The sequence below is a fragment of the Protopterus annectens genome, chromosome 1.part0 (genome assembly GCF_019279795.1).
Source record: "Protopterus annectens isolate FY-2018-M chromosome 1.part0, PAN1.0, whole genome shotgun sequence".
NCBI lineage: Eukaryota > Metazoa > Chordata > Ceratodontiformes > Protopteridae > Protopterus > Protopterus annectens.
In genome coordinates, this window is record NC_056725.1 from 696,676,859 (window position 1) to 696,702,828 (window position 25,970).

Consider the following 25,970-nt stretch of genomic DNA (forward strand, 5'->3'; position numbering starts at 1 on the left):
CTTGCTGTTTGAACATTTTTTTCACTATACCACCTGACAGACACAAGAAAGTCACAACTGGTCTCTGTATGGCTGTTTCAAAAGTAACATGGTACTAATTAAGAAAATTAAGCAGTCAGAGCAACTTGCCTACAAATGTTAACTATATAAACAGAATCTGATTCAAAAGTACTCTAATGCTTTGAAATCCATACTACTCTACCACTAAATGTAACAATGGATTAAGTACAGTTTGCACTCTGTACAGCTACACAAATAAAACGGCCCCCAATAACTTATACCTAATGCAGGTGAAAGGGGGCTGCAAGTTGTAGACAAAATATCCCTAGAAGTATGGCTGTTTGCACAAAAACTAGCAGACAGGCCCTTTACCTCATTTCAGTACCCCAATGGGGTCCCACAACATAAATGGCAACAATTTTGTGGCAAAGCATTCCTTGAATCCTGAATGTTGCTCAATGCTCAAGTTACAGTAAATATCCTGGTCACCAATTGACTACATCTTATCTTTGCTCTCACATCTGCATGAAGCTGATTCCCAAAGCCCACAGTGCTAACAAATGAAAGGACTATAAAACCATGGGAAGATATTTCATGTTAACTGTACTCATTATCTCGCATAAAGCTAAACTACTCAATTCACAACTACTGATCCAATTATTTTCTCTATCCCTGACAACAGACAACAAAGGCATTTTGTAATTACTTTTATTTTCAAAGACTAATTGCATTTAATGTCACATAATGCAGTAACTCATTTTTAGTATAAAAATGTTTCCATTTATCAAATTCCAGGTAATTCACTGCAATGATTATGTATAATTTCTGGAAACACTAACAGCTTTCCGATCGTATTCTGACGTATTAAGGCATGCGAGAAAGAAATGCCCAAGGTCATGTTTGGAGATGACTCTGCCTCCCAATGAGTTGACAGTTACCTTATAGTCTCCTGTTAGTGGCTGGTCATCTGTAAGAGGGGACAAAAAAAGGATTACTATTTGGGAATGGCATAAATATATCACTGCAAAACTGTATCTACATGGTGTCTTAGAATAAAGCTGAAAGTTTGCAGAAAGCAATGCACCACCCTCCAGGACTGGTGGCCTCTAACCAATTTCAGACTAAAAAAAAAAACATTGCTAGTAAGCAGTTTTCCTGACCCCCTCGTAGTAACTCAAGCCTTGGTTTTGCATTTTCTTCAATGATTCTCTTGGCCCTCCACCATAAAGGTATTTCAGGAAAGTCTCAAATATCCCAAACTTGGTGCATATTCTCAAAAGTGTTGACGGACCAGGGGAAGCACATTATATTGCATTCAAAGCACATTAGTACTTGCTGCTAACTTCAACATGGTAGCACCACATAGCATCTCCTATCACAGCAATCACAGTTTGCTGCCAGACAGAATCCTGACTTTAAAATAGCTGCTGCCAAACATCACACCTAGAAGGAAATGTAATTTGTTGTTAATACAATAAATCTTTTTTCATACAACTGTGATATAATTCAGGAACACAGCTTTCTGAACCATGGACTAATACTAGGGTTTAAGAAGCAGGGTTGAAGATCTAATGTGGGAGAAGCTAAACAATGAGCAACACTTATCTCCAACCTTGCAAAGGTACTTCATGATGATGCTTTTCTTACTGCAATGAAGATGAAAACTTAATGATCAGACTTGAGATTTCTTAAGGAATGATGCAGTAATACTCTGCCTTCACTTTATTTTGTTGACATTCTACATTTTGTTAAATGCTTTTAAAACGTACATCTCATTCAGTTAAAATGCATGCCACTAATGTTTGTCTACGGTGATGGGGAGTACCTTCAATGTGAAATCACATCTAACACATGGTTTTGATACTACTTACAACAGAACACAGTTAACTGCTACCCCCCTGCTCTGTGCAGTGTTTCCAGTCTGGTGAGGCCCCATCATCTCTAAGTTGAAGACCTGATGTACCTCATGTGATGCTGTGTCTGCAAATACACCATCAGCATTAAAGGAAAACTTCACCTTAGAAGTCAAACATTTTTTTCATTGTATTTTTGTTTTGGGGCTATTTTAATGCCTCAAAATCACTCCAAGTGCTTCTTTTACAATAGAAACTTTGTGGACGTGCCATACCATACTGGATTTGTCCAACCTGCCAACGCTGAAGTCAAGGTACAGTCTACAATGTTAATGTGTTTCTCTCAAAATGGCAGATGGGGCCTGCCGTGGTAACGTGACCTTATTTTCTTGCTTTCCTTCCTTCTTCCCAAAATACATTTCAAGTCCTCTGTATATGACTCAGGACAGAGATAAGGAAGTGGTGCTGTTTTCTCATGCCATTAAAGTATAATGGCAGGACTGTGAAGCACTGTCATCTAAACACACCTTCTGTAAAAGAGCTGCTTCTCTGTTTACCTGACCAAGCCTCATTTATCTGTCTACCAGAGCTTGTTCTATGCTATTAATAGCTGTTAGCTACTTGCAGCAAAAGAAAGCAGATAAAAAGCAGTTTTTTGTAAGAGGAGTCTTTTGTAGTCCTAACAAACTTGATAAACCCTCCCTCATACTCTCATACTGAGGCGTAAAAACTCTCACTGCAGTAAATAATCCTTGCTGTACATTTACAGGCGACAAATAGTAGGACTCTAAATTTAGTCTGTATGCGGCTTCACAATGCCTTCAGTGGGAGGATTTTTCTCTCTCATGAATGATGCGGACTTATAATGTGCTTTATTAGTTCCCAAATTATTTCTGTCATGTTCCCCCTCCTTTTTTCTATTTCATATTTATTTATACTTTGGTAACCAGGAAAGTGAACTGATTCCCAGGACCCTTTTCAGCCACAACATAAGCTACACTGGCAAAGATAATAACAGTTATTAAATGCATTTATCAATATAAATAAAAAAATACGTCCAGACATTGACCAAGATTGCATGTGGAGCACATAGCCAATGACAGTGACCAAGTAAATCATTAAGCAACATTTACTAGAATGTATACATTAATAATGCTTAACTATACTATGTTGTTTATTATAAGTAATTCATTGTATGCACATATTGCACACACACACACACACACACACACACACACACACACACACACACACACACACACACAGTGTGTCTGTTTCTATATATGTGTATGTATATAAAGTACATGTGTACAAAAGCGTGTGTGTGTGTGTGTGTGTGTGTGTGTGTGTGTGTGTGTGTGTGTGTGTGCGCGCGCATTTAAACACAGTTAAGTACTTCTGATTTCTTTTTCTTAGTGTTCTTAATGCAAGGGCACATAGTAAATGTAGTAAATTCAGCTGTATACTATGGTTGCTCTCTGGCAATGCAAGGACTGACTCAAAGTCAGTGGGAATCTCTTATAATGGATCTGCATGTACAAGATATGCATCCCCCTCTGGAAGGTTTGTCATATCAGTGCACCTAGTTGATAAGGTTGTCACCTGACTCTTTCTGCAGTTCTGGCGTGTGTGTGTGTTTGGGGGGGGGGGGGGTGGGGTGCTTGAAAATGGTAAATGCATGCATACTTTACAAGAAATAAAATTTACTGACTTTTCTTTGAATGTCACAGAAATCTTTGCTACTACTCACAAACTATTATAAATAGCATTTAAAGCTTAGAATTTCAATACTGTGTGCTGCTTATGTAAATTTGTCAGAAGAGTTGATAATTGCCTTTAAACCCCTGACTGATCTAGTTGCTTTGTTTTGCTATGAAAGCAGTGTTAAGTTCTCCTCCCCTCTGCAATAAAAACAGGGGAAACAATTCCATAGCTTTCTGTCTTTTTTTATATCAGCTGCTATGTTCGTGGCATTAACAGGATTAATTACCCATGTAAGATTGACAGCAGTACCTGACAGGGTAAACTACAGATTTAACTGTGTCTATATGTCATGCAGGTGGATACTAATTTCTCTGCACATTATGTGAGAAGTTGAGTTTAAAAAAAAAGTAGGTGGGCTTTCCCTTCCTTTGACTCCAATGCAAGGAAATAAAAGTTTTAAAAACTACAAGCAGGTTTCTGGTACATACACAATGCTGGAACCATATTGTAGGGAGAAAAGAAACTTAAGGAGTGAGTTAAACTGTATGAGAGGGTGGAGTTTTCCTTTAATGTCTGAATGCTGGTACTGTACTTACAAACTACTGGTATCTTATTCTCTCTTCCCTACGCCCTCATTTTGCTCCACTTTTGTTACACCTCACAATTATAAACAAGGTGTCATGTCAGTTTTCTACTTTTGTTAGACATTAATGTTAAAAATCACTGTAAGACTGTATTGCACATGTGTGCAAAACCTTATGTTAATGCAATGTATACAAATGAGAGACTTGGGTAAAAAAAAATATCAAACTCTTAATGGCAGATTCCTCTTTTAACCAACACACTAACTGGCAGAGTTAAAAGCCTGCTTCTAAAATCAACTGGTGGAGTACTGACAGGATTCGGACTACAGCATACTAATATAGTAGTAACACAAAGTATATTACAAGAAGAAAGTCAGCTAGTTTCAGCTGTCTGGCATTCATTTTTTTGCTGTTTTTCCTCTGAAACTTCCTGCCATTACTGTAGTTTGCTGGCCTTTACCATTCAATTGAATTTCTTATCCTCTTACTGCTGATAACTCTGTCACCTGTTAAAGTATGAAATTAAATATTTCACAGCACAGGTTTAAAGAAAGGTTCACACTTAGTATAACCCCAGGTACTGGACTGATAAATGTCCTGCAGACAAGGAAAAACACCAATGTAACTATGACCATTGTGACGACAGTGCTCTGGCCCAGCAAGTCTGTCTCAAGTCTCTTCTTGTAACCCTTCTCAGCTCCCCTTCCAGAGGAAGTCTGGCATCCTCTGACAGCGGTGCCTCACTGACAGTCTGGGTACTACTACTCACCTCTACCTTTGCACTTACCCTGTCCAAGGGAACATCAGTACCCACAAGCAGCTGTAGCTCACATTCAGTCTCACTGCTACCGAGTAGCTCCCTTACTGAAGTAACCACCTCACCAGTCCTGGCTGCAGGTAAAAGTATGCGGTCTGTCTGGGTCTCCCCCAGGCTACCAGACTCGCATGCTTGTCTCTAGCCTGACTGCTTTTAACTGCATAAGTACATAGTACTGCCTCATCCAAATTCTTCCCTCTCAGGACATCTGCAGGATGGTAGTTCCATACCCCTGTTGTCTCAAGACAACCTACTATTGGCATTTTGTCTTTCCCACTTACTGGCTCTTTCACCTTTTGTCCCCCACCTTGCCTCCGTGGACATCTGTATGCCACATGGCCCCACTGGTTGCATTCAAAACATTTAACCCTAGCTCCTGGACATGTACCTGGACTAGTGGCTTCCCCTGCTACTGGCAGATTCTGTTGGGGCAGTCTGTGCTGCGCACCATGGGTTCCTTTAGTCCCATGAGCAGTACTGGGGGTCCCTTTCCTGTGCAGGGCTGCCCTGCTTGCTAGGTATAGGTCTCCCTTCTCCAACTCCTCTGAAGTAGCACACTGTATCAGCTAACCAGATCCTCATGTCCTCAGGCAAAGTGCTAAGGGCTTGGTTCCCTTATGAAACGGTCTGCCAGCCCTTCAAAAGTGGTGACCTGACATCTACTCACCCAGCTATGAAAATAAGTGCTCAGTTCAGTAACATTCACATACATTTTCATCTGCCTTGTGTCTATGCTCATAAAACTTTTTCCTATACATTTCAGGTGTTAGCTTAAAACATTCCAACAAGTGTCTTTTTACAGCAGTATAATCAAAACAGTCAGTGTCATGCATTTTTGCTAAAGAAGTTACAGCTTTACCATGGAGTAAGGGGTCAGGAACTGTACCCAGAGCCTTTGGTCAACTTCATACTGTTTACATACCACCTCAAACATATGAATGAAGCTATCAAAATTACCCCCCTCTTTAAAACTGTGGAAGAAATTTACTGACCTTTTGGGCTTCTGGGGTCCGGTTACTCCCTTCCCTATTACCTCCATGACTCTGGTGAAGAGTCAGCATTTCCCTCTCATGCCTCCTCTGCTGTTCATTTTCCTCAGCTTGTAGACTCCTTATTTTCTCATCTGCTTTTAGTACCATACGCCTGGCCCTCAACTCAAGTCTCTTTAGCTCCAGCTGGATTTTTAAGTCCACTGCAGAAAGGTTGAGCTGTCCATTTTCTGAGGATATTGCATCTCCACTGTCAGTTTGATTGTCCTCCAGGCTGCTGTTTTCCAAAGCAGCTGTAACCAAGGCTGCAATCATGTCTGCTTTAGTCAGGTTTCCATGCACCAGTCCCCTAGCATGGCTCATCTCCGCCAGCTGGCTCCTTGTCAGCTTCCCATTCTACTTGACATGCTGCCTGCTCACCATGACTAACACTAAGCTAACAAAAGAAATAAAACAATTGTGATCTGAACTCTGAGTATACAATGCGTGCCTGTTTTAGAGTACAAAACAATTTTTAAGATCACTGTACATAAGCTACAGGAATTCGCTCTACCCACACCACTACAAGCCAGTTAGTATGTGAAGTAGATCCCACCACTGCCAAACACTTGTGAAGACCGTGCCCTGGCCCAGCAATCAAGGAGCCTCAATCCTCACCACTAACACCAGAGAGGCTGTCTCATAGAAGAGAGGAAAGGATAACTAATACACACAGTAAAGTACAAATTCCCTTAAGTGCACACAGAGATCACAGTCAGTCTGGGGCTGGTTGCTCCTTTGCTCACTAGGTCCCCAATAAGACTCCCCACTGGCACAGCTATAAGATCCAGGTCTCAGCCTAGCTGGGCAAGCTAAAACCTCCAGTACCCTCTCTGTCCAACCAGTGCTTCGTGTCCCTGCCAAGTAGCTGACACACCACACACACACACACACACACACACACACACACACACACACACACACACACACACACACAGATAAGTATTTATACAACTTCACAGACACTCCTGGGAAAGGCTGACACAGATTCTCCAGCTGTGCCCCTTTACCCAGACTATACAGTAGTAATCCCTGCCACCACCTAGCTAATAATATCAGCTACTAAAAGGCCCTTAAAAGGGTGTCCAATTATTACTGTGCAATATTATCCAATGGTAGTATGACTAACAGTCAAGGCTTACTTTAGAGTGGCCCATTACAATAATCTCTATAAATATGTAATGTACTCTAGAGCTTATCTCTACACAAATCAGACACAGGCAGAAGGTTTCAAAAATATTTAATAATAAATAATTAAAACACAAGACAAAACTACTACACCACAGAGATATCATAGAGTTCAGAGATCACACAGAAACTTAAAATAATACAGTAGGACAGGTCTGATTTCAAAGAAAAATACCTAATTAATCTTTACCAGCTTTAACTATTCCTACAAGAAATCACAGTGCTAAAACTTATATGTGAGCACAAGGCAGAGTGCTGATAAGTTGGCTATCAAGATCAAAATGCCCTCTAGTCTCTTGTGAGAAATAGTATTTAAACATTACTAACAAACATGTTTCTGAGGTCCTCCCCAAATTACATCATTTGTGACACTTAGGTTTTCCCAGTATTCATATTGCATCATCTTAACACCTGGTCTGAGTTCTCAGGCCGCAAACTGCATTATTTAGCAATCTAACACCTGCACAGAAACATACAATAGAAGACATTTTACATGTATATTCTAACAGAAACTAGAGCAATAAAGCACATTCCACATCTATATTCTGGTCATAAACTTTAGCCTTAAATCAATGGGCATGAAACCTTCATCCAGACGCACTGGAACTGACTTGTAAAACATTAAAGAGATTCATAAGATCTTTTCAATTTTAAAAGACACATTTGAAATACTTGGCTCGGTTTTCCTTACAGCAGATGGCAATGTTGCAACAATCTTGAAGTTCACATTTTACAGTGTTTTCTTACATTTAAAAACACAAGCCTGTATTTTACATTTATTTACAAATGCCAGAATTATATATCAAATTCTATTTGACTAGGCTGGCAGTCTTCGCACATCTCTCCCCAATCGTCACAACCATTATGACATTTTTTTCAAACGTTGAGATGCTGGACAAGTACCGACCCCACTTTTAAGCTGTCTTGTATGCCTTACCCCTCTCATAAGACTGGTATAGGTGTTCAGGCCTGAAGGTCTTTAAGGAACACTAACCCTTAATTCTAGATCATATACAATATTCCCTATCAAGTATCTAGATTCATTTTAAATTTGGTTTCTGATAAAAAAACAAGCATTCTAGTAGCTTATTCCACAGATTGGGTATATATTACATTAAGTACAAACTCAATTTGATGTTGTCCAAGTTTACATAAAACTGTCTACGAGTTATTTTACTGGTGTAACTGTTCAGAATGAACCCTGCCTATAATTGCTTAATCAATGAATTCTTTATATGCCAATGCAACTATATCTAATGTAATAATATTTACATGGACAATAGTGTTTGTGTAATAGCTTAACAGGTGAAACCCACTTCCCTAAACTGAAGTCCATTCATGCTATGTACCCTATACCATCCAAGTACAATCATACTGAACAACCCTTGCACTAACTAAATCCTTCCAGTCTTCCACTTTTCAAGGATATCTTTGGCACCGGATTAACTATTTGTCTTAATACATCACTAGTAATATTACACTTATTTAAAAAAATCCTTGTCAATCCCCTTATTTTCAAAACAGATAAACCTCCTTTATAAACATTTCTTTAATAATAAAAGTGACACCATGTTCAAACACTGAACTTACTTCAACATTTTTTTACTTATACTGTGATATAGCATAAGGATACCCATAAAAAGGTTTTTAGAATAAAAAAGTTACAAATTACAGTTGTTAGGAACTTACCATAAGTTAAGTTCTTAACAACTGGACAATATAACAGGACAGCTGAGGCAAAATCTATCCTGGCTCGTAACATGGCTTTTAAGTTGTAATGCTGCTTGGCAAAGGTGTGAACAGATGACCAGCTTGCTGCTTCCATAACAGCCTGGGTGGAGATCCCCTTTAAGAAAGGCTGTGGTGATAGAGCTCATTCTCCTAGGGTGAGGGCTAACACAGAATGGGGATTAGCTTTCCCTGGTGGAGATAAAATAAGGTAATGCAGTCTGCAATCCGCTTGGACATCAGTTTTGTTGACATGTTTTCTTTCCTTTACAAATGCAACAACTTAAGCTGAAAGTCAGACAAGCTTAGTTCTACCCACATTAGATCTGAGTTGCCTGTATGTATCACTGAGGCTTCCAACTTTTTCCTCAGAGTTAGAGCACTTACATGTCTTTAAGCTGTCATCTACCTATATCCCATGATGTAACACCCAGGAGGTTTAAGGTATTACAGTGAAGAAGTGCTTTTGAGGATTGATGGTTAGCTAATGCTCCCTTGGGGGGGGGGGGGGGGCATTTGCAGTTTCAGTTTCCGTCATAAAATTAAAAATAAACTCTAAAAATGTGTTTTGACTGCCATGTGACTTTTTGGTAACTTTTAAACACGCTTATGGAAAAAAGTGGTCAAAGCTACTTTTTCCTTTGTAAAAGTTCTGTTTTACTTTTTTTGGATGAAAAGTGACTTTTTTTTTTTTACTGCTAACCTGTTTTACTAACTACTGCTGCCAGGCCTCCCCTGAAAGCAAACATCTTTTTCAACTTTACTATGACACAATCTACCAGTTCCTCAGTTCTTCCTTCTACCAGTCACAAAAAGAATATTAGCTGCCTGCTGAGGTGGCAAAGGCTGTTTATGTAAGTGCCTCAGAAGTAAATGGGTGACCCTGCTGTGGTCATTTCTGGTTCCTCAGGCCATTTATCTTAGCTCCCTCTCTGATGTAGCCTCTACAGCCACCAAGGACAGAAAGGTAGGCACTTTTTCCTGTGGCTTAGGGAGAACCAACAAGAAATACTTATTGAAGTATCACTTATGACATAGGCATTGCATTTATATAAATGAAAACAAAGCACATTGACATTTTCAGTTGCAAACATTGCACATCACATTTAATCTGCTATACAGTCACTGTCAATCAAACATTACATAGCTCATTCAATTCCTGCCTTCCCTTAAACCTCATTCTTCCTCCTAAAAGGAGAGAACTACTCTTGTCATTCATAGGAAAAGGAGCAGTGAATTCCTCTCAGCCTAGCTAGACTGGATTATCTGTCTGTCCCTACAGAGGTTTTGCCTGGCAAAAAGTGGGATTGATGCTTTAGAAATTCCTGTTAAAAACAAGCAAAAAATTAGGCACGTCTGCATGACAAGGTCTTCCACCATTTTAAGCATTTGAGACTGAGGCAAGGAAGCAAGTGCCTTGAGACTGGGTCATCGGTTTCTTGGGTGTGGTTCGTACCCTGGGCCTAAGAATCTCGGTCATTTTTGAAAGAACGGTAGTCGTGAAAAAAGATGTCAGTTTGTGTCGAGAATCAGTAGTGTGAAGGGCTTCCTCGGAAGCAGTTGCCTGCTCAGCGGCTCCGGACCCATCCAAGGTAGAGACGACCGCAGGATCCTTAGTCGAATAAGAACCAGACTCCGAAAGGGTCTCGGTAGCGGCCTGCGAATCCACAGAAGCGGGCATCAGGGGCTAAGAAAGCATCTCACTGAGGACTGGAGAACTGAAGACTAGCTTAACGGAAGTGTCATCGGTAGGTTTGGACCTGTGCGGTCTGTCTATGTCTTTATCTTTATTTTTTTTCAGAAGATCTGCTGTCGGATGGCTTACCGAAGCCATATCGGAATTCGAGGACTGTAAGTAAAAATATCTAGCTACAATAAGGGCCCAATGATGGATAGTTCTGGCATTGAACAAAGCACAGAAGCGACAACAGGGAACATCGTGTTCTGGGCCTAAACAAGTGACGCAGTAAGAATGAAAGTCTCGGTGTGGTATTTTCTTTCCACAGGTGAGACAATTATTAACTTTCTGACATTTGTTAGAAAAAAGGATCCCCAATGGAGTACTTGGCTTTAGAAGACTTTAACTTCAATTCGTAGAAGAAACTCAGGTAGGGGCCAAATGGCACTCATGCAAACTGCTTCTGCTTCGGGCTCTATGGCAAGAAAGACTGATGTAATGGTGTCGGCTGCCTTACTTTGTACTACTGACGACCTGATGTCAGTCCTGAAGCGAAAGCAACCAACACAGAAATACTAAGCCTCTGGTATTCGGGCCGGCCGAGGGCTACCCTGGCAGGGATAACTCAAATGTGATGACTGCAACAGTGAAACACGAAAAACACCATTGTGTTGAGGCCTTGTCACATTTTAAAATAAAATTGGGGATATTACGGTGTATTTCTGGGTGGTAGTGCCTTTGCAAGTCCTTCAACTATTGAAAATACCTCTAGTAAAAAAAAAAAAAAAACAAAGCACCTTCAGTCATCATTTTGTATAGTTTGGGTATTATACTATCATTTCCAGGTGCCTTGTTGTTTAATGTATTAATTTGAATTTTGAGTTCAGACATTTATAAAGGCTCATCAGTTATTTTTATTTGATCTTCTGACAGTCTATTTTTAGTGTGTCTATATGTATAATATATTGTATATATTTTTATAAATGCTTTAATTAGATCTTGTGTATCCACTGTTTGTTTTTATTAATCTTATTAAAATGAGGTCTGAAAACATCCAGAATATCTTCTATTTCAGTAACATTTTTACTACTAGAAGTATAATTCTTTGATGTGGTTAGATTTAGCAATCATTTTTGGACTAGTAGCCAATTTATGCATGGATTTAGGATTTATTGAATAATTAGTTATTTTAATCTTTTTTAAATGTATGCTAGTTTTATGTTGTAAAATATCTAAACATTTACTGTTAAGCTATTTATTTCTTCTATTTCCTTTTTGACTAATTTTAAACTAATCAATTTTCTCCTGTAAATCTCTCACTTTTGTCCTGTTATTTCTTTTTTCTGCATGCCAACTTGGAATTCTTCCAAAAAGATATATTTTTAAAAAGAGTCCCACACAAAAATCTGCGGAGTTACCTGTATGAAAGTTGGAATTTCTTTATTAAAGAACTCCTTAAAGTCTTTCATATGCAGGAATCATTTTAATTGGAATGTTATTACTAGAATTCAATATAAATTCAGATGTTATTGCATTATGATCTGCAGTGGGCAAGAGACTACTTTTAATGTTATCTATTCTACTAGTAATCTCATTTGAAATATATACTTTATTCATGACTGTGTCCCATGCCTTTGTGAAAAATGTGTAAAAAGCAAGTCTGATACTGAAAATTCATTCATATATCTCATATTATACAGTTCAATGAACTCTATCAAAGCCTTGACCGAGACAGGTTTCTTTCTTTTACAGCTAGTGCTGATATCCTTGTCTGATAAAATACAATTAAAGTCACCTGAAAAATAATGTTTTCCTTTGCTATTCAAATGATTTCTCCCAACTGTTTAAGTGTTTGTATTCCCAATCCAGGTATCCAATCGACATTAATAAAAGTGTATAGTTTCCTTTGAATCTCTAAAGTCACTGAACAAAACATGCCTTTTTCATCACTAAATGTATTCAGAATTTTAGGAAGAGGCAAAGAATTTTTCCATAAAAAGCCACCTCTTTTCTCTTTTGTTTACAATGAGAGGTAGTCAATATAGAATATTGTTTAGTTTAAGTCTGTCCAAATCTTTTTATTAAGCGAGTTTCCTACAAAAAGATAACTTGGGAATAAAATACTTTTAAAAATGTGCATGAACTACCCCTTTTAGAACCATTACTTAATCAACTGATATGCATTTCAAGTTGGTCATAGTACTGAAACAGGAAAAAATAAATGAGTTACAAATAATACCCTCCTACACTTGTAAATATGTTACTGAAAAAAGTACCTAGTGAACTGCTTACTTATAGCTACAAGATAATTGAGATTGTTAACTGTAAACATTCGATCAAAAAAAGTAGACCAAAAAAAGAAATTTAAACTACTATACATGCACTTTCACTATCCATGTTTAAATGAAACATTATCCATTAATTTAGTCTTATAGCTGAAACAATTTAATTTTAAGTGAATTTATTGGTTCCAAGGGACCATGTGGTTTTTAAATGGCTATTTTAAGATGATGCATTTGTTGTAATAATTGAGTTCTGAAGAAGTTACATTGGAAACGAAAGCACTTGGCTCATGCTTAGTTAAAGTCAAAAATTTTTTTTAAAAAAGGTATCCGGTGTTCCTTTGAGCTGTACTGCTGATTTTATGTTCTGAGTAATTTGAATAATATAATATCTTAAGATAAAAGCTGAATTGAAGAAATTAATTCTATATTGTTTGTATAGTGCCACAGTACTATAAAATGTATTATTTATTTGTGCTAAAATAGTAATTTAGAGTTAAATATTACAGAGAATGCAAGTTAATTAATATCTTCTTACAATTTTGCACTTAATTTGTATGTTAAATTTAAGGATAAAACACATTTTATGCAGTATTTCTTACACACACCTGCAGAAAGAACTCTGTATAAATTGTCTCCACAGAGAAAAAGGCAAAAACAAAACATTTTATTATAACCTGCACTGTGAGAGGGACATACCACTGTCATAGGTAGGTACTAGGCTATCGGCCCAAGGGCCTAAGTAAGCCTAGCCAACAAAGTTCCCAGTAAAAGTTCTGTCAGTAAAACAACTTTCATTCATGTTACACTGAGAAAGAAGGCTGTATAAGTGCTATTTAAGAAGCTATGCTGCAACACTTATTATTATTTTATTTTTTTGTTATAATTATTTGGTACAGTATCTTTTTTTAATATCTATCCTAGCAGGGGAGGAAATTGTCTTCACTAATGTATTTCTCCTCTCCTAACCCCTCCCCAATGAATAAACTGGCACCAAACATCAGAGATAAGACTATACAAGAAAATAAATAAAAATCTAGGGAAAAAGAAAACTGCTTCAGGCACACTAGATACATCCACAATACCACTGTATCAGCATAACAGTCTAACATATCAGAGAAAACTCATCCAAATCTAGTACATACAACAGCTTACGTATTCCAATCAACCGTGACATATGAATTAAGAGTTAAAAATTAAAAACACTATAAACATTGTCCATTCACAACACACTTATTTTGTACTGTGAGAAACTTGCTATTATGTTATGTATTATGAAGAGAGGTGAAGAAGAGAGTACATACAGGATGGAGTGGGTGGAGAAGAGTGTCAGGAGTGATTTGTGACAGATGAGTACCTGTAAGATTGAAAGGGAAGGTCTACAAGAGGGTAGTGAGACCAGCTATGATATATGGGTTGGAGACAGTGGCATTGACAAAAAGGCAGGAGTTTGAGCTGGATGTGGCAGAATTAAAGATGTTAAGATTTGAACTGGGTGTGACGAGGGTGAACAGGATTAGGAATAAGTATATTAGAGGGTCAGCCCAGGTTGGAAGGTTTGGAGACAAAGCCAGAGAGGCAATATTACGTTGGTTTGGACATGCGCTGAGGAGGGATGTAGAGTATGTTGGGAAAAAGATGCTAAGGATGAAGCTACCAGGTAACAGGAAAAGAGGAAGGTCTAAGATAAGGTTTATGGATGTGGTGAGAGAGGACATGCAGGTGGTTGGTGTGACAGAGCAAGATGCAGAGGACAGGAAGAAATGGAAACAGGTGATCTGCTGTGGCGACTCCTAACAGGAACAGCCGAAAGAAGATGATGATCTATCACTTTAGGATTTAGGTGGCACATATATGAAGAAAGGAAACCAGGATACATATGTAAAGAAAGCTTATTATTACCGTTAATTTCTTAATACTTATTAAGCTAAGATATATTTAATATGGAAAATAAAATATAGAATATTAGCTTACCAATGCATATAGGAAAATAAAAAGTGACAGTTATTTACCTTATGGAGAAGAGCATCCTTGTTTCTTCTTTTCACCTACATCTCTAGTAATTGAATTTGTAAAAGTAAACTTTGTCATGGAAAAAAACTTCTGTTATTAAAACAGCTAACATCAATGTTATACTAAAGCTAAGTGTCAGTTTGGTCTAGAATTTTTTTGTTTTGAAAAACAACAGTGCAGAGTCTGGGTCTTCAAAGGTATCCAATTTCATCTCGAAGGAATATTTTGAGCCTGGCAGGAAAGAGCAAATGCACTTTAAACTGTCTTAAGTTCTTTTATAAGAGGCAAAAACCTTCCTTTTGGTCACCGCAGTATTGGAATAGTCATTATCAAATCTTATTAGTTTTGAGTTCAGATATGAGTTTTCTGTTTTAAAATCTCAAGTATCTGTTCCATCGGTTTGGTACGTTTTTCTTTAAGGCTGTCAAGTTTGTTATCCATTCTGTCCATTTGAAGAATGTTTTTGTATGTTAGGAAGAACAGATTGGAGTTCTCTCTTTAAAGGCAAGTCCTGAGAGACCGTCTTTGAATGACTCATTTCACAGCTACTGGTACAGAGCCTTCAAATGAATGACTTGATAAGAAAAAAAATCCTATGTAGTATCAGATAACTGATTTTGTTGAAAAATGGGTTTAGAATATTATAAAAATTGAAATTTCCTAATAGAAATAGAGTAGCAGAGCATGAAAACTATGCTGCTAGCCTGTCAGCATCCTGGCCACACCCCCATTGCATACTATCTTGACAATAAGAAACTGTTTTAAGGAAACCTTGTCATTTCTTGTAAAAGGTAAGAAAAAAGTACTACCAGTGTCAAGGTAGACTATTTCCAAATGATTGACTCATGTTATTACCTTTCGTTATACCAACCACAATGGAATTCCAGGTAGGATCAAGGGCTCTTTCTACTAGGGCCTTGGCTTCATTTGTGGCTTTTTGATAAGGGTTGGATTCTAGAAGTACTATAGAAGCAATGAACTTGGCCCTCTGTGCATTCCTTTACAAAGCACTATAAACTAGATTTTTTCCAAATCTAGGACAGGCTTTGCTAAGATAATTCTCCAGGAATTCATGGACTCTCATGATTCCTCCACCTAGTAAATATAGGCTACAACAAGATTCCCCCCCCAGGTAAATGTAGCAATCTTGCCATATAACTAAGGCTCCTGCATCAGTGAACATAATAATGAACGTAGTACAGTTGTGCAACTAAACTTACCATAACAGAAGATGTTTAAATTATCATGGCTGTACTAGCAGCCTACTCCATCCTTAACCCTTATTTTTGTATGTTTTTGTTGCCTGCATGCGTGCATACGATATAAACATATAGAGGGTGGCACAGTGCATAGCGTTGTCTCCTTGCTTCACATCAAGAGGTTCTCCAGTTTAATTCACAGCAGGGGTGCCTCCTATGCAGGATCTGCATGTCATCCCAGAGTTTGTGCATGTTTCTTCCAGGTGCTCAGGTTTCGTCCCACATTCCAAAGACACACAGTAGTTGGACTGGATGCTCTAAATTGTCTATAGGTACGAGTGTGCGTGCAAGTATGTGGTGTGGAAGAAGTACCGTGACAGGGCGAGCCACCATATGGTGTAAACTTTGGCTCTAGATGAATAGCATTGTTTGTGACACCACAACCCCATGTGTAAAAATGGGAAAAAGGAGTTGTGGATAGATATACAATTTTTTTTCCTTTTACTTTCCTAGCATTAACCTTTTCAGGGCTTTGGCCTCCCTCTTTCAGTTGGCTTGAAAGCTTTTAAGGGCTTGCTATCCAAACCACCCTTTCTTTAGCTCAGCTTGACTAACTGTTTGGGTGTATGGAAGTTTTGAAAGCTGGTCGGCAATTATAGCCTTAGCAGGCTACAACCCATATAACTAAGGCTACTGCAGTAATTATCATTTGAAGATCTGCTGATATGGTACGTTTACTTACAGGGATCTTTGTTGGAATGTCTAGGTTTTTTTGATATGCTTAGTGAAGTATATCCTAAAGGGAATGCTGTACTCTAAAGTGGGTCTTACCAGTGCTTAATTATGACTAACATCTTCCATGGATCTAGATGTACATAGCCTGTATATTCCTTCGGACCATTTAATTATCCAGATCGTTCTTGCAAGTCTTTAAGTAGACCGTACTCGTGGCTCCGTGTTTAAGATTTTTTCACCTTTCTTGCTGTTGAAATGTATACTTGCAAGTCTCCTTTCCACACTTCTTGTTTGCCAGGACATCTTTATAAACACCATTACCTCTGGAGCTTTCAGACGGTTTCAATTTTAATCTTGGGAAACACTTAGAAAAAGGGCCGAGTCTTTACAAAGACTTAGTGGCATGAGATCTTCTTGAACGCTTCTGTTTATGACTTCAGATAACTATATCAAGTAACAAGCTACACTCTTCAATCATGCATACCAAAATAAACCAATATAGTGAACAAACTACAATGCAATAAAATAAATGCTACTGCATAGTTGCCTTCTGGATAACAGGCTGTGTGTGATCTTCCTGGAACAACAACTAAAAAAGAACCCAAACGTCTTAAGAAAACCAAAATAAAAGCAAAAGAAGCTCACTGGCCAAATCAGAAGTAACTTCATGAACTTGTAAGTGCTTTTGTTTATAATAACAAATACTGAACATTATCAGGCAATATGCCATGGTGGTACTGCGGTAGCGTTGTTACCTCACAGCAAGAGGTTTTCTCGTTAGATTCTCGGTGTGGCTTGGGAGTGCCTTCTGTGTGGAGTCTGCATGTTCTCCCCACGGTTGGGTAGCATTCGAAAGATATGCGTGCGTAAATGGGCGTGCCTTAATTGAAGGTTAGGCGTCGAGCTGGCACCTCAGCATTTCGTAAAAGTCTACTGCCCAATCATTAGCGGACCGGAGTTCCGCTGTGGTGACCCCTTACCGGGAAAAAGCCGAAAGACAACAACAACAACTGAACATTATCAGGCAATACACCTCCCCATTCAAAATCCTTGTATACAAAAGCAAACAATGCCATCTTGTGACTAAATCAGTACACAACATACTAAAACGGCAGTTTAAACAATAATGAAAAGTTAACATTCATCAGTAAAATCAACATTAGACTTTTCCATTTTTTAACATCAACAAATTGGAAATTAGAAGTTATGTACTTACCATAACGTTCCATCTGAGTAGGTGGATTCATTTGTCTGCAACCTTTGGGTATGGATCCGATATCGGATCCGAACCGGCATGGTTTATCCAGCTATGGATCCGAGCTCCTAGCTCCTCCCCTCACCCATAATGCCCTGCTCTCCCTACATGACCTCAGATCGAGTTTGCCCTGCACCAACTACCCTAACCAAAGGGTAACACACCCTATGCAGGAAACTGACAAGGCCAGGGTGATAGGAGGGCAGGATGGTTGCAGAAAAATGAATCCACCTACTCAGATGGAACGTTATGGTAAGTACATAACTTCTAAATCTGAAGTAGGAGAATTCATTTGTCAGCAACCTGTGGGACAGAGTCCCCAGCTACCTGAATCTTGGGTGGCCATCGTGAAAGGATGCTCTACCTCTAGAAGTGACGTCCAGCTTGTAATGAGTAATAAAGGTATGAAATGAAGCCCAAGTGGCTGCTGAACAAATGTCATCCAGAGGAACCCTAGACTTAAAGGCCGCTGAAGTAGAGACAGACTGGGTCGAATGAGCATGGACTCCCTCCGGTGCAGGCCTCCCAGAGGCTTGGTACGCCAACAGAATACACTGAGAAATCCAGCGTGACAAGGAAACTTTGGAAATTGGTTTACCCAGATTGAATTTGGCAAAAGAAATGAACAACTGGTCTGATTGCCTATGACCAGCTGTCCTAATGAAGGTAAAAATGAAGCTGCCTGTGAACATCCAAGGAATGCAGCTTGTATTTGCCTTTGTTTTGATACTTAGGGAAGAAAACAGGGAGGTTGATGGACTGATTAATGTTAGCTTCCGAAGCTACTTTAGGAAGAAAGGAGGGATTGATCCTTAGGTACACCCGGTCCGGATGAAAAATCAAATAAGGCGGTTTCATGGACAGGGCATGAAGCTCTGAAACTCTCTTAGCCGAAGTAATGGCTACCAAAAAAGCAGTCTTAAAGGACAAGTATTTAAGATCGACTGTGGCCGCAGGTTCGAAGGGGAGCGGTCAAGGCCTGAAGTACCAAGGAAAGATCCCACGGGGGAACAGTTTCTTTGACAGGGGGTCTGAGCAAAAAGGTGCCTTTCAGGAAGGTTTTGCATAACTTAGAGGCCCTGAATCGTGTCCAACATGGTAATGAGATATGGCCGCCAGCTGAACTTTGACCGTGGAACTACTGGCACCATCATTAAAGAGAGTAGTAAGGAAATCTAGAACCAAAGGAAGGGGAACCGTGAAAGGATCTAGGTCTTGCCGCTCTGCCCAAATGGAGAAACGCTTCCATTTACTGCGGTAAATTTTTCTGGTAGAGGGCTTGTGGGCCGCTACCAGAATGGCCTTAACTGGGGACGAGATACCGGGAGTCCTGATTAGGAGTGGAACTGGAGCAGCCAAGCAGTCAACTTCAGGTTGTCCAGGTTCGGAGTTGGCAGGTTCGACGGGTGTGATATCAGATCCGGAATGGGATCTAGAATCCAAGGTGGATTCACTGAATGAGACCTTAGGTAAGGGAACCAGATCTGTCGAGGCCAGAACGGGGCAATGAGGATCATTCTGCACCCCAACCGAGAGGCTTTCTGAAGTACTTGTAGCATCAGAGGTAGAGGAGGGTATGCGTAAAGAAGACCGGGAGGCCAAGCATGCACCAGAACGTCTCTCGGAGAATCCCCTGGAGGGGGGATTAGAGCGAAAAAACTGTCGCACTTGGCGTTTAAAGAAGAAGCAAAGAGATCGCAACAGGGAGTCCCCCACTGTGCGAAGATACGTTTCGCTACTTGAGAATTGAGACCACTCGTACGGGGAGAGAATGGTGCGACTGAGCTTATCCGCTAGGATGTTGGTCCGACCCGGAATATGCATTGCGATGAGAAAGCGGTTGGTGGAGATCGCCCATTCCCACACTCTCATAGCTTCTCGGCATAAAGGGTAGGACCTGGTTCCCCCCTGTTTGTTGATGTACCAGACCACCGACATGTTGTCTGATTGAATCGCAATTGTTCCCAGGGGAAGGAGGGCATGAAGTGCTTGCAACGCCAAGAGCACCGCCCTCATTTCCAGAACATTGATATGCAGGGAGGTCTCTGAATCGCTCCACGTGCCTTGGACCATCCGGCCCGCAAAATGCCCCCCCCCCACCCGAGGCGGGAAGCGTCCATGGTCACCGTGGCGAGAGGGGGAGATGCACAAAAGGGGCGGCCCCTGTGGAGGTCCGGAGAATGGAGCCACCACAAGAGAGACCGCTTGCAAGCCTTGCTGATCGCAATGAGATGATACAGGGGAAGGGAGAGAAATGACCATTGCACCTGAAGTGTCCATTGAAGCACCCGCATGTTGAAGCGGGCGTACGGAAGAAGAGTAATCGCTGCCGCCATAGACCCTAGCGCCCTCAGGACCAATTCCGCAGGTGTTGAGCTGGAGTGAAGGATGGCCCGCACCTGGAGTCGCAGATTCCGAACCCTGTCAGTTGTGAGAAAGGCTCTTAAATTTCTCGTGTCTAACCTGGCTCCTATAAATTCTATTGTTTGAGTAGGGACCAGGTTGGACTTCTCTATGTTTACCGTAATGCCTAGCTTGGGAGCTAGATGAAGGAACTAGTCTCTTGCCAAAGAGAGTAGATGCCTTGTTGGGGCGGTGAGAAGCCAGTCGTCTAGGTACGGAAAGACCTGCACCCCCTGAAGCCTCAGGTGGGCCGCACCCACTGCTAAAACTTTGGCAAACACCCTGGGGGCTGTGGTGAGACCAAAGGGAAGGACCCTGAACTGGTAGTGACTGGCTCCCAGCCAGAAGCGAAGAAACCTCCTGGATCGTCTGTCCATCTGAATGTGGTAGTACGCATCCTTGAGGTCTATAGAGCACATCCAGTGATTCTCCCCTAGAAGGGGGAGGATGGACTGCAAAGTGACCATCCGGAACTTCTCTTTGGGAACTGACAGGTTCAACAGGGACAGGTCTAGAATGGGTCTTGGGTCCCCCATCTTTTTTGGCACTAAAAAGAACCTGGAGTAGAACCCTGATCCGATCTGGTCTGGGGGGACGGGCTGGATGGCTCTCTCAGCAGATGGCCAATTTCTGCTGAAGCGGCCTCCCTCTGATCGGGTGGAACATTGGGGAGGATTTTTAACTTTGGGACATGAAGAAAGGGGATCTTGTAACCTCTGGATATAATCCGGAGTACCCAGCGGTCCAATGTAATAGACTCCCATGCCGCTAGGTGCTCCGAGAAATGTCCCCCGACTGCCTCCAGAGTGGAGCAGTCGGGCAACCCCTCAGGGTTGCTGCGTGGGCCGTTCAGAGAAGGGTTCTCTGGACCCAAAGTTCCTGGGAGCCCCTCTGCCCCTAGGGCGGCATCCTCCCTATCCTCCTCTGCCGCGGAAGGACTGGTTGTCCGGAGCGGGTTGGGAATGCTGCGACTTCCGGAACCACATCTTCTGGCCCTTTTGGTTCCTAGAGTAGGACCTCTGGGGCACAGAGAAGCGGACTCCGACGGCAGACAGTGTCTTCCCGTCCTTCTCGCTCTGAACCAAGGTATCGCAAACAGTCTTGCCAAAAAGGGCAGAACCGTCAAAGGGGGCGTTCGCGAATGACACCTTGAAGGGCTCCGTAAAATCGCAGTGGCGGAGCCAGGCCTGCTGTCTTGTGACTAGGCCCGCTCCCGCAGCTCTAGTGGCTCCCTCGGTAGCGTGGGAAAGTAACCGCATAGAGGTGTTAGTCACAGAACGAAGAGTGGCCATACGGGTGGAGTGCATAAGTTTGTCCTCCTCCGATATGAACTCTGGGGGGGATGCAGCGTATTCCTTGATAAGATCGCGCTGCATCCTAATGATGTGCGGCAAATAGTTGAGCGCCCTCACTGAGAAGGTCGCTGAACTAAAGATTCGCTTCCCCAAACGGTCCATCATCCGAGACGCCTTGCTCGGGGGATGGACTGAGGGACTCTCCTGGGCGAGTTCCCTCTTAGTGGCTGCTGCCGACAACATGGCATCTACCGGGGGTCCCTTGCTCCAGTGGGCACGGTCAGCAGGGGGGCTAAGGATCCTGTCGGGCCTCTTAGGGATTGGCTCCATGGTGTCCGGGTCCTTCCATGCCCTGGTGGTAATAAGGTCCACCAGGGGGTCAGCAGGAGGGGACACCCAAGAGGTAGACAGGCCCGCTTCAAATGCCTCCAAGAACACTGACTCGTCCGAGGAAGACTTTGGGGCAGACCACCCACCTCTGATCCATAACATTTCCATGATGTCTCCGAAGGAGACATCCTCAGGGGGTGATCTTGGGGAGCCTTCCCCTTCCTCTAAGTCAGTGTCTTCGGTCAAAGACTCGGGGGAGTCTATGTGCCTCCTTTTACACGAATGCTTGCGAGGTGCTTCCTCGGGGTGGCTGTCCGAGGAGCTCTCACCAGAACCACAGGAACTGCTTGGGGCAGTGAAGCGGGCTGTCCCAGTGGCCGGGTGATGGAAGCCTGGCCCAGAGCAGATGGAGTGCGGGACAGAGCCGAAGCAAGGGCCGGGGGCCCGGATGCCCTCAACAGAGCCCTCTCCACTACATCAAAGGCCGAGGGGGAGCCAGCCTCGACAATAGGATCTGAAAGTCGGCTCCCCCTCGGATCCGATGAGCGGATCGGAGCCGGCGCCGAGCCCCTCGGATCCGAGGGACCAGTGCGCTCCGACAAGGATGGCGCCGAAGGCACACTGAGTCCCTCGGATCCGAAGCTCGGGTCAAGGCTCCGAGAGGTCGGATCCGACAGACTTGAGGGCAGGGTCGGATCCGAAGTACCCAGTACTGTCGGCGCCGACTCACCCGCGGCTCCGAGGCTGCCCAGCTCCGAGCGCTCTGAACCCGGGTAGCGGGTCGGAGAAGGAGCAATGGGCTTAAAAAAGGGGGTCGAGCTCCCCCCCAGAGGGGGGGGGGAGGCAGGAGCACTCCCATCTACATCTGGGCCTGGATGAACCTTCGCATCATCCGGTCCAGATCAGCATCGGAGAGGCTGTAAGTAGACCTTGACGAGGCTACCGAGGTAGGCCTTGAGTGCCGCCTCAATAGCCTCGAAGGAAGTCGGGTCTCCTCATCCTCAGGCTCCGGTGAAAAGCACGGGGATCGGAGCCAAGGAGGGGGAGAGCCAGCAGCCAGAGAGGCCAGAGGAGAAGCCCGCTTAGCCGGCGGGGCCGAAACAGAGGTCTCGGCCCGCCGCTTGTGGTGCTTCTCTCTCCGGTCCTTTTTCCTGGCTTCCCTCTCCTCTGACCCTTTGGCGGGAGTTTGAATCCCGGGTGGAGGAGGGGGAGCAGGCAAGGCAGGGACTGCCGAAGCAGTGACCACCAAGGGGGCGGTGGCCGAAGCCGAGTCCGGGGGCAAGAGTCCCGCCAAGACCAGCTTCAACCTCCGCTCCTTCAATGCCCTGGGGTTGAACCCTACACAGATTGAACACCCTGAAGTGAGGTGTTCAACCCCAAGCATCGAGCAGACTGAGTGTGGCCATCAGCAGGGGAAAGCTTATAGCCACACTCGGAGCACTTTGAAAAAACAGCCTTTGGGGCCTCAGACATCACTATTTTTTTTTTTTTTAAATAGTAACAATAAACTAAAACAGTCACACAAAGGCCCCCAAAAAAAACACACACACACACACACACACACACACACACACACACACACACACACACACACACCAACTACGAACCAGTGAGGGGAGGGTAAAAACTATATTAAATTAACCCAAAAAAGATATAAATAGAAGGGAAACCTATAACTTTCACACAAATTTAAAGTTTGAAAATTTTAAAACCCTTTAATAAAGAATACTATAACTTAGCTTTTGGAGCTCTGACAACCCAGCCTTTAACCATGTGCGGCAAACTAGATCTGAGGTCATGTAGGGAGAGCAGGGCATTATGGGTGAGGGGAGGAGCTAGGAGCTCGGATCCATAGCTGGATAAACCATGCCGGTTCAGATCCGATATCGGATCCATACCCACAGGTTGCTGACAAATGAATTCTCCTACTTCAGATCTGATGTTATATCAAGACCAGGGGCTTTGGTTGAGTCCAACCCCAATTGCCAATATATATAATTTGCAGGATTCTAATAGCACTGCCCAATTTCCACCTCTAATAATGAAAAATTTTTTAAATTAAAACACCCTCTCATAATGAAATTTTTAAAAAATGAATACAATCTATGTAATGCTTATACAGTGTATTCTTAAATAACATGTTGATAGAGTCTTATAGAACGCCGGACAAGCCAGTGCTTATTTAGTGCTTGTAAGCACTAAATAAGCTACTAATTACTATAGTACTCAACCTTCCTCATTACCTAGAGGGAAAACAGTTTTTGTACTTACTTTTCTCACTTGCTTACAGAAGAACAGCTCTTGTACTCACTTTCCTCACTTATCTAGAGGAAAATAGTTTTTTATTCAGGCATGTCCAAGGGTCAGCTCCCTTTTTTCTCTCCTGTCTATCTGATGAATCTGGGCATCTTCAGGCAATGTAGAAATTGCCTCATGTACACAGGCAACCCTCTTCTCCTACCACCCAACACTACAACCTGTGAGAGATGCACTTATCTAGCCAAACTGGAGGTAAAGCTCTCTCCAACCAACACTGAACTTGACAGTCATGAGGAGAAGGTAAACATTTGCACCACACCACACTCATCACATAGTCTCACTAAATCTACACCACCAAAATCCACACATAGTAGCACAAAAACATTCGCGGAGGCTTCTCCATAACAATCTGTCTTAGCAACAGAGACCTCCAAAGCAGAAATGCAAGCAACCTCCATCCCCCAACACAACCCAAATGACACATAGCTCACAGACTCAGTGTGCCACTCAACTGCAGCCAATAAGGCAAAACAACGTACCAAACATACTAGTCATAGGTGATTCTATAGTCAGGCACAATGATGTCTCACTCACCAGGCTAAACAAGGAGAAAGTTACTGTCAGCTGCCTGCCGGGTGCCAGGATCCGCCACATAACCCACGCACTCAGGTCACTCCACAACAAGTACACTTATGACTCTCGAGGTTCATGTTGGTTTGAATGACCTGAGACGTCCCTCCCTGGACTACATGAAGAGAGACATGGAAGAGCTCTCCAATCTTTTAGCCCAGGCAGGTATGACCCTAGCCCTGAGTAGCATTCTCCCATCATCCAGAATGATACCGCAGTACAAGGACAAAATGATTGACTTCAACAATTGGCTAAGCTTCTGGTGTCATTCTAAGGGGATCCAGTATCTGCCTGCTTGGGATGTCATGGTTGACAGACCACGATGCTTTGCCACAGATGGCTGCACCTGTCGCCCCTGGGATTCCAGATACTGGCTAAGGCTCTTGCTGTCCCTATAGTGCCTTTTTTAGGCAAGGTTCAAATAACAAATTCACCACCGTAACAGGAACAGGCAAGCAAAAACTGAGGGTAATGCTACTCCATGCTAGAAGTCTAAATCTCAAAATACACTCACTCGAGGCACTCCTTAAAATGGAGAGCATCAATATCTGTGCAGTGACTGAGACCTGGTTCAAGGCTCCAGAGAGCACCCCTGCACTACCAGGCTATAAATCATACCACACTTTTCGGCCATGTAACCTGGTCCGAAACACCAAAGGCAGAGGTGTGTCCATATTCATTAAGGATATCCACACATCCAGGCTAGTTGCTCAGCATAATGCATCCGAGGTTATCCAAGTGCAACTAACTCTGAGCAAAACTGCAATCCAAATTATAGCTTGCTACAGATCCCTCACCATGCCCCAGGATTCCACTCCTCTTTTCTTGATGTACTGGAAAATATTAGGGTTCAACCAAACACCCTAATAATGGGCGACTTCAACAACCCCACCATTAACTGGGAAAACTACTCGTGTACCAATTCCTTAGCTCAACGCTTTCTGGAATTCATAAACTCCAATGCCCTGGATCAACTTATCCACACCCCC

General features: G+C 42.3%; 1 protein-coding gene across 3 annotated transcripts in view; it reads right to left on the reverse strand.

Annotated features, from left to right (window-relative positions):
• Window positions 1-692: 692 nt before the first annotated feature.
• Window positions 693-25,970, reverse strand: part of BLVRB (biliverdin reductase B) — a 464,958-nt gene continuing 439,680 nt past the window's right edge. For all 3 annotated transcript variants that reach the window (XM_044062318.1, XM_044062300.1, XM_044062309.1), the window contains one exon: window positions 693-967. In XM_044062318.1, the coding sequence (XP_043918253.1) occupies window positions 813-967 (155 nt within the window). In that variant the 3' untranslated portion in view covers window positions 693-812. The remainder of the gene's footprint in view (window positions 968-25,970) is intronic.